The following is a 14,744-nucleotide window of genomic DNA, read 5'->3' on the forward strand; positions in this document are numbered from 1 at the left end:
CTCTGAATAATTCAACAAATCTGCACACCTCAATACTGAATAATTGAACCAATCTGCACACCCCCAATACAGGTTGCAGTCCTGCACAGAGCATGCAGTATTCAGGAGCAGTTCCATGACATACCACAGAACATACAGCATTCAAAAACACGCTCCCCTCTGAAACAACAGGACATTAAAACTATTTCCACTACACTTCTTGACAGCACAAACAGAAATGTAACCCTTTGTTTTTGCATTCAATTTAATTTCCTCTCTGTTCCCTACATTAAAGAAAAGGAGTGTCCAGAGTGATCATCACTGAGCTGCCAGCAGTACCGCTATCACCAGCTGCTTCAATACCCTGAAGAGTTTAATATTTCATATTAGCCTGCTGACCCCTACCTCTGAAATCATTCAGCAGCACGCAAGCTCTCCAGAGCGCTGGCTGTACGCAAACATTAAACAATGATTCCATGCCAATAATAATAATAATAACAATAATAATAATAATAATTATAATAATAATAATAATAATGACACAAACACAAAGCCTCTTGCTTACACGTACAGATCCTCTTGCACAACAGCTTCCTCAACATTCCTTCATGCTTTCCCATTCCCACTCACATCCGACACTGTTTCAAGGGTCGGATTGCTATCAGTCCAGACAGTGATCACTCACTCTCTCTCTCATCGTCTCTCTCTCTCTCACTGTTTCTCTGTTTCTCTCTCTCTCTCTCATCGTCTCTCTCTCTCTCACTGTTTCTCTCTCTCTCTCACTGTTTCTCTCTCTCTCTCTCACTGTTTCTCTGTTTCTTTCTCTCTCTCTCTCATCGTCTCTCTCTCTCTCTCACTGTTTCTCTGTTTCTCTCTCTCTCTCTCTCTCTCTCTCTCTCATCTTAAAGGGACAGGCTTGTTATCCCGGGTTTGCTAGTCATCCTTGTCATTCAGAGGTGCAGTATCGCTTCCTTCAGGACTATTTCACTGTGTCGAGATGGTGGAGGAGGTAACAGCAAGCGGCTCTCGCTATCAAGACCTGCCAGGGCTGGCTGGCACCTGCCCCATGTTTTGGATTAAGGTTCGATAGTGGTTAGCGATGACTCCATGTATTCATCACAGACAGCTGACGACAGCTGAGTGAGACTGCGCAGCTGTCATCAATTGTCTGTGATGAATACAGAGTCATCGTTAACCACTATCGAACCTTAACCCTTTAATAAGAGCATGACTAACCCTCCAAACACTCCTGTGGTTCTGTTGCTGAAGCAGATCAATTTACCAGCGCTTCACCGTTTCCACTACCGGCAGGCCATTTAAAGCACGGATCCGCCTGATGAAGAAAACGCTATACTGAAGCCCTGTTTCATGAAGATGCTGGGCTTGCTTGAAAAGCAGTTTTGATTTAAAAGTCTGTATCGTTGTTATATAATGAATAGGTCCATTGATGAATAATTTATAAAATTAGATGAATGTGGCCATTACTATTTCTGATGGAAACTGCATGCATATGGGTAAAAAGAATGAAAGATCGGATTTTACATTGAAAAAAAAAACAAAAAAAAAAAAAAAAAACACACACACACAACAACGAGAAGGTAACAAACAACAGTGAAGAGACGTGAAAAGGCCTCAGGATATAAAGGTACATGTAATATTCCTGGTAAGGCACAATCTCCCTCAGGGAAGTAAAGCAGTCTGTTACACACACACACACACACGCACACGTACGTTTGCATTCCTGTATTTGTGGGGACTTCTCATTGACTTCTCATTCACTACATTTTTATTTGCTATTTCTACTACAGTCAGACAAAACTCCACACAGGGTGAAAGTCAACAATAAACTAAATATTACTATCTTTGAAGGGACATTTTCTCTGCTCACTGATAGTAATGCCTACACGCACACGCACACGCACACGCACACGCACACGCACACGCACTCTCCCTGGGCATGCTGCAGTACCTGCTAAACTAACTCTCACAGCCAGTGGGTGCAGGTAAGCCCACAGCTGCTCCTCTCCAGATACCCCGTGTGTGCTGCTGCTAGACAACGGTGCCTGAAAACACTAGCAAAACAAGAGAAACAATTCTAAAGCTGCCGTATTCTCATTCCAGCTTTATATCATCATATTACAAACCACGATGCCTGAAGGGTTAAATAGAAAGGAATAGCAGATTGTTACATCACTAACTATGCAGTAAATGACATCACAGCACATTTAAATAGAGATAAGTGAGTGTGGTTGCCATGGCATCAAAACCTGACAAACACCTCCACTGTGTTTACAAACACACTTTCCCTTGACAAAGGCATGTTACATACCGACACGCTGGGAAGTTGGCTCTTTTGAGTAAAAACGTAGAAATAAAAAACACAGGTTAGAATACGCCATTTTAATGGTGATGTTTTATAGTATACTATATTAGAATTCACTGTGTCATCCGATTACCGATCATCACATCCAAGAAGCAAAACGGGCTCAGTTAGCTCATGCGGACAATTCTCTTTCAAACTGATCTGTGCTGTCAAAACACTTCCATTAAATGCATTTGTATTACCCGATTACAAACTCACAGTGCTTGCTACAGCTAAAACTGACTGAGACTGACAGATTGATTTACTGTTCGAGCAAGCCCAATTTTAAATAGTGTTTAAAGTACCTAAAAATACTGAGTTAATGCTTTTGAAAAAGAATTACCCCTCCTTTCATTGACAGAATTCCGCGGTGCTGAAGTACACTATCGTCCTGCATCTGCCTACATGCACATTGCAGATATTCACAATATTGGACAGTGAAGCCTCAACATCGCATACATGATGTCATAAATGGGGATTGTTTGTGACATACAATCAGCACTCTGATTGGCTAAAACCCTTATCAACTTTAACTTAAATCTAAGTATTTCAGTTACCAAAGAAAGTATTTTTAGTGTTTCAATACTTACCTCAAAACACCTCAAAAGAACAACAAACAAAAAAAAGAATTTAATAAAATTTGCTTTACATTACCATAATGCAGGTCATCTCTGATCATTCCAAAAATTGCTCAGTTTTGCTCATGGTAATAAATTGCTTGAAAATTATATCATAAATAATTTTAAATTCCATCTGGGCCACATGCAGGCTGGAGATGCAGAAAAAGAGATTTTTTTTTTTTTTTTGCCCTACAAGGAAATGGAAAAGTTTTTTTGATTCTGTACTTTCAGGTCTGGGGGTGATACGCACTGTGTAATAATCTTCAAAGAAACGGTGTGCAAAACAGCTTCTAGAAATCTGGGCATGGATTAACAACGAGGATCAAGAAACCTATAAAGACGACAAACGCAAGACGAGCAGCTTTTTATAAACATCGCTGGACTGAAGGTTTCCAAATCGGGCAGCATTCACAGGTTCCAGGCAGGCAGCTTGGGATGCAGTGTGTGGGTCTGAATATCTAGCAATGCCAGAGAGCTGCTCTGTGGTGCAATGTGTGGGTCTGAATATCTAGCAATGCCAGAGAGCTGCTCTGTGGTGCAATGTGTGGGTCTGAATATCTAGCAATGCCAGACAGCTGCTCTGTGGTCTCCACCACACCTGTCAGAGGACAAGAGGACTCCACAGATCGCTTCTGATTAGGATTATACTTTTTTTTTCTTTTTTTAAAAGGCCTTGGATTTAAAAATAGGTTCAGAAACTAAAGTAACAAAAAAATAAAACATACAATCTGGTGCCCAAACAGCTGCAGTGCAGTTGTTGCCCCCATCGTGCTGCAGCAATGTGGTGTCCGATTGCAGATTCGGAGCAGAAGAGATTTCTATAGCAGTGCAATACTAGAGAAGATTTTAGAAAACAAAAAAATAATAACTGGGTCTGCTATATAAAAGAAAACAAAGTTGACATAACTGGGTCCATTTTGGGGGACAGGGAATACCCAATCATCCAAGCATTATTATAGGACCCATTCAATGGCATTACAATTACAGCACGATCATAAAGGTATCTGGCAGCCTTGCTGTTTTTTTAATTTGCACATTAAAATTAAAATTAAAATAAAGCAGGAATCTGACAGCAAAATGTCAAGGAGCTCTATATGCAAGTCTTGAACTCCACTTCAGATCTCAAATCAGCCAGGCAGCAGCAGCAGCAGTAGTACAGGAAGTGCTCTTGTGTCTCCCTGCCTCCTTAGTAATGTGGCAGCTTGAGATCATGACCAGGGCAATAAACACCTGGGGAGGACAGACAGCTAAGGAAGCAAAGCCAGCAGCTCGAGTCAATGAGTTTGTTAAGTGAACAGCCATCACCGTTGAGATCAGGAACGGTTTTTAGTGCATTGCTATTCAGCGTTGAGTTGAGGTATGCATCCCTTCTGATGATCTACCAGCGAATCAATGATGATCACTAATCGGTGTCGAGTCATTCTCTAAATGATTTTCACTTTGTTGTCTGACATCAACCAGTTGGGTAACTTGGCTGTCTGGTAATCGTGTGCACTGTCAGGTTGCACTATTTCCACTTCATGAGACGCGACATTAAAAAGTAGGTCACTACCTTAAACCACTGCAGGCCTAAACCAGCTGGAAAGCTTGCTGCTCTGCGAAGTACACAGCATGAAAAGGAGCCTGTGTCGTCTCACTTACCTAGATTACTTCAGAAATGACAGCAGCAAGGCCAATACTGCTACTTCAAACCTTGAAAACACCTCTGAAAACACTGAACCCCCACGTTTACTGCTGAAGCCATCACTCCCAATGACGGAGCATTACATTCTTATATATGAATCCCATTTTTGTATATTCATTTTTATTAACAGTTTTAATGCAGAATATTTGTTTTATAAAAAATGCATTATATACAGACAGACAGTCATGCCTTTAGGTTAACTGGATTCTATTTAGCTGCCGTTCATTTTTACAGTGCAAAGAAGCCAGTAACAAGTGTGTAATGTGAGAGATTTCACTTCAAATCGGCAAACTCCATCTCAGGCTTTCACAAAAGCAATTTCACTGCTCTCTAAATCTGAAGAGACTTCTGGAGAGCTTGCTTAGGAGTTGAAATGCGGAAAAAAAGAAATAAGTAAAAAGAGAATTGTGTGTGAAAACAATTCCATCAGCACGACTTGGGAAGCGAATGCCCTTTCGTTAGGGAAGCAACATGTAAAAATAGAATGGGACTGAAGCCAGGGTCAGAGAAACACACCCTGAAAAACAAGATAATGTCAACAGCTAGGGACCCCAGTCCCAATGTGAAGGGAATGGAATACTCTACCCCAGACCCAATGTGAAGGGAATGGAATACTCTACCCCAGACCCAATGTGAAGGGAATGGAATACTCTACCCCAGACCCAATGAGAAGGGAATGGAATACTCTACCCCAGTCCCAATGAGAAGGGAATGGAATACTCTACCCCAGACCCAATGAGAAGGGAATGGAATACTCTACCCCAGTCCCAATGTGAAGGGAATGGAATACTCTACCCCAGACCCAATGTGAAGGGAATGGAATACTCTACCCCAGACCCAATGTGAAGGGAATGGAATACTCTACCCCAGACCCAATGTGAAGGGAATGGAATACTCTACCCCAGACCCAATGTGAAGGGAATGGAATACTCTACCCCAGACCCAATGAGAAGGGAATGGAATACTCTACCCCAGTCCCAATACGAAGGGAATGGAATACTCTACCCCAGACCCAATGAGAAGGGAATGGAATACTCTACCCCAGACCCAATGAGAAGGGAATGGAATACTCTACCCCAGACCCAATGAGAAGGGAATGGAATACTCTACCCCAGTCCCAATGAGAAGGGAATGGAATACTCTACCCCAGACCCAATGAGAAGGGAATGGAATACTCTACCCCAGATCCAATGAGAAGGGAATGGAATACTCTACCCCAGACCCAATGAGAAGGGAATGGAATACTCTACCCCAGTCCCAATGTGAAGGGAATGGAATACTCTACCCCAGTCCCAATGTGAGAAAGGGAATGGAATACTCTACCCAGGCCCAATGTGAAGGGAATGGAATACTCTACCCCAGACCCAATGTGAAGGGAATGGAATACTCTACCCCAGACCCAATGTGAAGGGAATGGAATACTCTACCCCAGACCCAATGTGAAGGGAATGGAATAGTCTACCCCAGACCCAATGTGAAGGGAATGGAATAGTCTACCCCAGACCCAATGTGAAGGGAATGGAATACTCTACCCCAGACCCAATGTGAGAAAGGGAAAGGAAGACTCTACCCCAGTCCCAATGTGAAGGGAATGGAATAGTCTACCCCAGACCCAATGTGAAGGGAATGGAATACTCTACCCCAGACCCAATGTGAAGGGAATGGAATACTCTACCCCAGACCCAATGTGAGAAAGGGAAAGGAAGACTCTACCCCAGACCCAATGTGAAGGGAATGGAATACTCTACCCCAGTCCCAATGTGAAGGGAATGGAATACTCTACTCTACCCCAGACCCAATGAGAAGGGAATGGAATACTCTACCCCAGACCCAATGTGAAGGGAATGGAATACTCTACCCCAGTCCCAATGTGAAGGGAATGGAATACTCTACCCCAGTCCCAATGTGAGAAAGGGAAAGGAAGACTCTTCACAGGCATGGCTCTATTGTTGTGCAGCACTCATATTATTCACTACATTAAGTACATTAACCGCATGCAATTCAGAAACTACAGCACAGAGGTTCAAGCAAATCTTTACCTGTCACAATTCTACTTTGTTCATGTTTACAGAATAAACTCCAACATATACGTACTTGCACTGAGCGCTTCCACTGGGTTCATCTGAACAGAAGCTGAGAGACGGCACGGGAACTGATTAAATATCCATAGAGTGCTATTGAAATCTTAACATCTACCAGACTGCAGTACAGGATATAACAAGAATGAAAAGGACGTGGCTCCCTGTACAATGCAGGACTCAGGCGTTCAGTTACAGATGATTTTATTACTGAAATTCAACCCGGCTGTGTACCGTGAATAGAATCACAGATGAATTTAAAACACCACAAGTCTCTGTACAGCCCTTCACTGGGTCCCTTGCCAGCTGTAATCTAACCAGGGCATTTGTGGGCCTGTGTGGCAGCTAACACTGTACTGGTTTGCATGGTTTTAGCAGCTATATAACCAAACAGCCAGACTGAAGTTGCTGTTTGTCAGCATAGCAGAGCGAAGCTGGGCTTTTCCCCATTTACAAAAACACAAAAGAAAAGTATTACAGGCCAGAAAAACAAAAAGAACAATCAATTCTATAGAACTGGAGCAAGATCTATCCCAGGCCAAGCCTCCAGCACCACATTCCCACTGCAAACAGCTGGACAGGCCAAGCACTCAAAGAAAAACATGCTCGTATACTTCCGTGCTGTGATTGGAATACAAAACAGAGATTCTTGCTCTGAACGTACCAGAAATGCAAATGAATTTCAGTACAATGATTCTACAGAATTGTTTTATATCAGTAGTTTATTAGATGTCTGCTGTGTCAGGAACACTTGAAGGTGCTTCCTCCCAAAAGACATCCCGCTAACACCACGAAACAGGGATTCAGCAGCATGAGAACTCCAATCTGCACCTGCTGCTGTCTGCATATATACTGCAAGTCCGGAAGACAGTACTACAGCAAGGCATTGCAACACTGAGGCACGTCTGATCATCGGTGCACATACACAACCTATAGAGATATACATACAGTCATAACATAGCTAGGAAAAATAACAACCTCCGATTGGTTAAACAGCATCACATGACCTTCCGTATCTATAGTGTATAGCATGACTTGCATACTAATGAGCCGCTTCACACTGAATAAATCACTACGCATCACTGCATTATAAATTCCATGACAAACTGCCATTTTATTTGTTTTTAGTTATAAAACCACTGCCAAAAATGAGTGACATTCCACCTATTTCCTTTAATATATTTGGGGATGAAAAAAGATAACTGGTTCAACACCAACTTTCTGAGTGAAGACAGCAGCCACCTGAAAAAATAAATAAATAAAATAGCACCAGCAACTGCCGTAGACACATAACAGTAGATGAGGAACAGCTAAATGAAATAGGAGAAAATGAAGATTGAAAAAAAAACACAAAGAAACGGCAGCATGGGCTGTTAATGTACTTAAAAGAAAAATGTGGACATTCATTTTAAGGAAAGAAGTGCAAAAAATCTCAACATTAAGGGAATTTTATGCCAGTGCAAGAAGTTCAATTTAGGACCAGTATTCAGAGAGCTGGACTAAATACATAATTTAACAGTAGAAGTGTTAACATCTCTACTGACAGCGAGTTTAAAACCAGCAATAATGTACTCCTGGCAGTCATGAAAACTTTTAGAAAAGCAGGTAGATAAGACCAGACAAACAGAGATGTGCAATTTATTTTTAATAAGTGATCAAGAAGTTAAATTAAATGTGGGACTATATTACACTGCAGATGTACACACAATCTACATTTCTGGTTTTGTCTTAATTTAAAATGTGTTTTAATTATTTGAATTCCCTCAAATGACAGGTAGCCATGTTATATTATCACTACCGCAGGCATGGTAGATATCATGGGAACCCACACACACCCACACCCACACCCACACCCACACCCACACCCACACCCACACCTGAGTAATACCACCACTGTTGTTGTTTTTGTTTTTTTTCTTTTCCTGGCGAGGACTGTGTGTACCACTCCCAATACAAATGACAAAAACATTCCCATCGCAAAATGAAACTCAACACTGCACTGGCAGAGGGTGCGTTTCCCCAGTATTCAGAACCCCCTGAAGGGATCTATTCATCATTTCAAGGTCACACGGCCAGCAGGCTATTCAGGACACACACAGAACACCTTCATGGACTTGTCTGGAAAGCGAACAAAAGCTGCATTCAGATTGTGTTTCTGTTTCAAGCACGTCCTTGGTAACCTGCTCTCCAGCCAAAGCAACACAAACAAAGCACATTTCACTAATAACATTTGTTTTCAAAGAGGATGTCAAAAATGGAATCTAAAGCAATAATTACATCTTTAATCTTATCAAGAAGGCGGCAGAGCCCTTGAGCTACTGTAACACCTATCTAATGAGCAAATCAAATGGAAATCATAAACGGTTATGAAAAACACATGGTCTGGGACTATAGTCTTCAATGGACCACTCAGCTTTCGAACTACTGTAACTATATACAGATAACCCAACAGTTTCCTCTTTGATCTCCGGTGGTCAGGCCGCAGATGCATTCTGTCCCAATCCTGACACGTGACAATGCAATGTTCCCCAGGCAGAGGGGATCCATTCCATTTACACAAACTCTCTGTCAAGGGCTTCTCATCGCTCTTCTGATTATTTCTAATCATCATTTCCATTTACCAAGCATGTACCACTCTATGAACCCTTCACTGGGTGAGGATGCCTAATGTCACATGGGGGGCTGCTGTTGATATATACACAGGAGTTTGATCCATTCCTGGCTTTGCTAGGAGTTTAATAAGACATACCTGAGCTTGTGATCTATACACTGTGGCTCGTAGTAAAACACGGGACGGGTGAAACTGCAATAGGATCCTTATTTCCATCCCTGTTATACCCCAGGCTCTCTGTACAGCACGTGACAGGATGGCAGTAGTTGTGTGATGATAATGGGTTGTAGGTTAGTCCAGTTGATGCAGATGTCACAGCTTAACTGCTCTGATCCGACACGCGGGGCTGTTCCAAAGCAAACTTGTTTTCCATGAATGGATGGCCACCTCCCGAGAGGAAAAGCACGTCAAACGCTGCCCAGCCCAGCAGAGTGGCACCCTCTTCCATTTTACAATGTAAACAGGATGAAACATTAGCCTGGTTGAATTGGTGCAGAAGCGTGGTCCGCACTCAGGGTTACGTCGTGTCACCCATTTCCATCCCTAACACTCTGTCTAGAATGCACTGCTCTTCAAAGAGAAACAGGAATGCCAGCCATTCTCCTCAATAGGATCAGCCAGTGATGAGGTCAACACCACAGGCTCTGCCACTTCATTTTAGTATTACTGTATATGAACACAATTCATTTCTCACAAAAATGTTTTAAATCCCAACAAAGTGCTAAACACGGCTTTAAATGTCATGAAGAATACAGCACTGCATGACACCAATATTACAAAAAAAGCACATGCCTGTTTTCAGAAGATGCAAAGCATCTTCCAAATGAAACTGTAATGAAGCCGGTATGTTGTTATTCTTTTTAAACTCAGCATAGCAGAGGCAATACAAAAAAGTGACACACTATGACAGAGTGAAGGAGATTTTTCAGCATACCAACACAAAATCATCTGCTGATCGATGACACAGAAATTGCCATAGTTTTGTAAGATAACCGTAAGGGACACGCATTCCTGAGTCCCGATTACCTATCCCCCTTTTAAATAAAATAAAAATGCCATCCAGTTTAGAATCTTACCTTCTCCGGCAGTCATAGTGAAGAGGATTCCTTCTCCACACACACACACACACAGTGCGCTGTGCAAGGAGCCCTAGATACAGCTCCCTTTAGAATCTCACCCACCCTTTTCCTAGTCTTGTGACCTCACAGACGACAACTGCCACTCTTCTCCAAAATAAAAGCCTGCCGCTCCCTCCTGCTTCTCACAGCCCATCTCCTGCTAGTATAATATCTATGTCTCTGCTCCAGCCTTCAGTTTACAAGACAGCTGGCATTCTTTCCATGGTAATGAGGCACAGCGGACTGCAGCAGTTGAGAAAGCGAGCTTTTCTGTTTATACGTCTGTATGTCGAATAAACTCTGGGTTACACACAGAGGCAATGTTTTTTTATGTACCGGTATTTATTTTTTTAATCCCTCATCTATCATCTGTAATGGAACCTGGAGTTTCCACGTCCATTTCCACAGGAAAGCACCCAGCACTGCAGAAGAAAAACGCCTTAACATGGACTTTAAAATGACCAACACCACAATATGAAAAGTTAAACCAGGCAGCAATCGTGTGCACTAAAACAGGCTCTGAACAGCACACAGGTCCTTTATCACAACTGCACTGCCCCGCGCCACCCTCTCACAGCGGTGGTGCTCAGCTCTTACACCTTTAATGAAAATTCTCCTGAACCACAAATCAATTTTCCAATACAATCGCTTGTGCCAGACACCATGACATTCTGAAGGACGTTTTCAAGCGCATGATAGGGAGGGCATTTCTCCAAATTCAGCAGACAGCGTGAACTTCTTTAAACATTTATAAGCAGCCATCTGGGCGAGTGAAGAAAAAACCAAAAAACCCACAACTACTGTAGTTCAAATGCCAGTTTATGTACAGTAGAGGTTTCAGGAGTAAGACAACATATACCTCTGGTAATCTTTATAACAGAACACTAGGTGCCCTGATACTGAGGCCACAGTTTGCAATGACTGGATTGTGCTCATTCTAAAATGCATTTCATCAGACAGCTTTGCAAAGCAGCGGAGACACATAGCGCTCCCTGGACGCGTCCCGCACAGCGCTCCCTGGACGCGTCCCGCACAGCGCTCCCTGGACGCGTCCCGCACAGCGCTCCCTGGACGCGTCCCGCACAGCGCTCCCTGGACATATTACATTTTGCATGCAGGGTTCATTAAGGTCACGCCTCCAGTGTTGATCTTGCTATTGTATCCTGAAGGCTGCATTCCAAAACCACAAACAAACTGAGCATTAATAAAAACAGGAATGGCTTTACTAAAAGGGAATGTGCACGTGCTTCAGCCTCAAAGATACTGATCAAACAAATCAGAAAGCCATCTAACAGATTCAGTACCTCAAACCTCCTTCATACTTTCCCTTGAAGCAGTATTAACTGTGGATTTATGACTCACCTGAAGACTGCATCATGTTCCCAGACTTTTGCACTTCATCGAATTTTGCAAAAATTACATTCAATCTGTTGTGGAGAAAAAAAGAAAAAAGTAACATTTCCATTTATTCCTGAATTCAAAAGAGCATGACCGAGAAAATGCATATCAAATGATATAACAAGATGAACCCTTTTAACCAGACCAATTCACAGAAAAAAAGAATACTGTGTTTATACCAACCTGCTCTTACCAGCAGGCAAACACAACAAGTCAAAGAAAGGCACCTTGAATAAGCAGTCACCTGTCCTAAAGAACCTCTCTCTGTCGCTCTCTCACACGCACACACACTTACTTCCTGTACCTGCAATGCACATGCAACGCACACGCATAGATCTATTCTGTAGATACACACACACACATGCACGCACACTTCTAATCTGTTAGTATAAACTGACAGTCAGGAGGCACCTGCCTCCATGTTATAATAGACTTGACCATTTAAAACCCCCTCTTTAGGTTTCAAAACCAAGAAGCTGTTTGGTAAAAATAAGGCACAAAGTTAATCTCTGTATGACGTGTTAATACGCACCTTGATTGGGGTAATCCCTTTTTACTGAGATCTGAGCGCACCCTCTCCCCTACATGTCTGTAAATTTCTACAAGGCAGTTCATTGCTCCGTCACGAACCTGTGCAGCAACAAAAACAAACACGCAAGTCAGTGTTAAATAAATGGAATACTGGTGCAACCTAGCTGTAATAATACAAGCAGCCAGAAGAGGGCACTGTTTAACTACATTTAAGGCTTTCAGGCATTTTCCCCATTGCAGAACACAAAGAGTTCAGTACTGTATGTGGATTAACAAAGCAAGATGAAAACGACAAGGGGGTGCTTTTATATGTTATTACAGAGGGTAAGAACCCTGTGCTTGGACGAGTGATAATGGGCACATCTTTACAATGGGGGAGTTTCCATGTGTTCTGATTGTACTCGAGACACTGCGATTGAGCTCAATGAAAAGGCCCGACACATTGCAGATTTATTTTCAGCCACAAACCTGATCCTCTCAAGCTGCTCTCCCAAAGGTGCACGCGCATCACCACTTCACCTGTAAATAACCACACATGGAAACTCCCCCAGAGACAGAGAGCCGGGCTCCGTGTTACTAAACAGAGAGCCGGGCTCCGTGTTACTAAACAGAGAGCCGGGCTCCGTGTTACTAAACAGAGAGCCGGGCTCCGTGTTACTAAACAGAGAGCCGGGCTCCGTGTTACTAAACAGAGAGCATGGGTTCATCTGAAACGGAGGGGGTTTTGATGTCAAAGCTGGATGTGCTATAAACTGATACAGTATTTTTAATGCATTAATACCCAAATCAATACATGAACTGCCACTCCCTGTCTGTTTGGGGTGTTTTGGGGGGTTGTGATACTACATTTCACCCAGGCCACAGTCCAAGACACCATAGAAAGCAGAGGATAACCTGGAAACATCCAGCAATGTATTTGCAGTTCCACATTTTACCAACAGAGGGCTCTAGGAGGACTCTGTCAGTAAACAATACCAGTGCAGACAGCTTCCATTGGCCCTGCGTAAACATTTCACTGGAGAGTTATTCAAGATATCAAAAATAAATAACTTAAAAAAAATAAAATAAACAGCATTTGAATACATTATAATAAACATCTTACCTGACTCGTTGGATCGCTTAATAAATTACATATGTGCGGTACAATTTTGCTTAGTGTTAAACCTTGAGCTCCATATCTGAAAAACAAAATAAAAAAGCAGCATTGAGTGGATTTTGCAGAACATCAGTGTCACTGAAGCTCACAGTGCAGTACGGAACGCACTGACTTTCCCATGATTGACAGCACAAGCTATTCTGCATCACTGTTAAAGCATGCAGAGATGACGAGATCAGTGTGCACTGGGATGGGACTCTACTCACATTTTTAATGTTGCAATAAGACAGAGGCAGACTCCCTCTCTGGTCCTGTTGTTCTTGTGTTTGAACCCTCCCAGCATTCGGTCCCAAACATACTGCAGGCACAGTGAAAACAAAATGCATCTCACAGTAAAGAGACAGCAGGGACTTCACACACCTTACCCTTTCATTGAGCTGATATAACCCAACTTCACTCACCATTGCACTACGTTCCTCTCTCTCACATATATACATATATATAGATATACTGCATGAGTAGGTTAGAGCCAGTCAGTGAAACAAAATAATGTGCACGTTCAAAATATGTATTAAACTGAAAGGTGTTAAACAATATCTATGATTTCAGTTATGAACTCCTCTCCTATTATTATCTACAGTTAAATCGTTTAATAAAAAATAAATGTGTTACTAAAGAAACTGACTCCCAATGCTAATTATTCACTGACTTGCACATGCTGTGTTGTGTATAACAGAGTGTGTGTGTGTGTGCGATATAGAAACACACACAGTGACAGAACAGCTAACTAATCCAGCCACAGGATCACACCTGGGTTATTGAAAGGGGGCGTGGCAGGACAGTCCTGGCTGTCTGTAGCAACACATTGTCAGAACGATTGAGGGTGTGGCCCCAGGGAGTGGAACCCTAATGCAGTCTGGAATCACTGCTCTCACTGCACTGTATGGCACTTGCCTGTGGGTTAGCAGCTTGCTCCATGATCTTTAGCAGCAGAGTTTGATCCTGGTCTCGAACTTGATCCTTTGCGTCGCCTAGCCTGTCAATTAAACTTGGCAGGACTGCAAGACATTAAAACAACAACAGCAATCCCCATTAGAAGGCGTGGTCTGTAACAGCACTCGCATGAAGAATGCAGGGGGGGCGTGTGTAAACCAGCTGATCAACCCCTTTGTGCTGATGTATTGTTACAGGGGATCAGGGTTATACAGCAGTGACTGATCATATTGCAAGTTAAAGGTAGCAGCGCATTTAAAAATAAACAGATTGT

At 42.6% G+C, this 14,744-nt stretch overlaps 1 protein-coding gene across 22 annotated transcripts in view; it reads right to left on the reverse strand.

Annotated features, from left to right (window-relative positions):
• Nucleotides 1-14,744, reverse strand: part of LOC117411585 (CLIP-associating protein 1-like) — an 82,822-nt gene that overhangs the window by 45,982 nt on the left and 22,096 nt on the right. For 18 of the 22 annotated variants that reach the window (XM_059032593.1, XM_059032592.1, XM_059032598.1 and 15 more), the window contains 5 exons: nt 14,432-14,535; nt 13,744-13,835; nt 13,484-13,559; nt 12,383-12,480; nt 11,815-11,879 (listed from right to left, as the gene is read on the reverse strand). In XM_059032593.1, the coding sequence (XP_058888576.1) occupies nt 11,815-11,879; nt 12,383-12,480; nt 13,484-13,559; nt 13,744-13,835; nt 14,432-14,535 (435 nt within the window). Of the gene's footprint in view, nt 1-544; nt 805-10,410; nt 10,485-11,814; nt 11,880-12,382; nt 12,481-13,275; nt 13,382-13,483; nt 13,560-13,743; nt 13,836-14,431; nt 14,536-14,744 lie in introns of those variants that run through there. The other 4 variants (XM_059032610.1, XM_059032613.1, XM_059032611.1 and 1 more) reach the window with 4 other exon arrangements.

This window comes from Acipenser ruthenus, chromosome 10 (assembly GCF_902713425.1).
Source record: "Acipenser ruthenus chromosome 10, fAciRut3.2 maternal haplotype, whole genome shotgun sequence".
NCBI classification, from domain to species: domain Eukaryota; kingdom Metazoa; phylum Chordata; class Actinopteri; order Acipenseriformes; family Acipenseridae; genus Acipenser; species Acipenser ruthenus.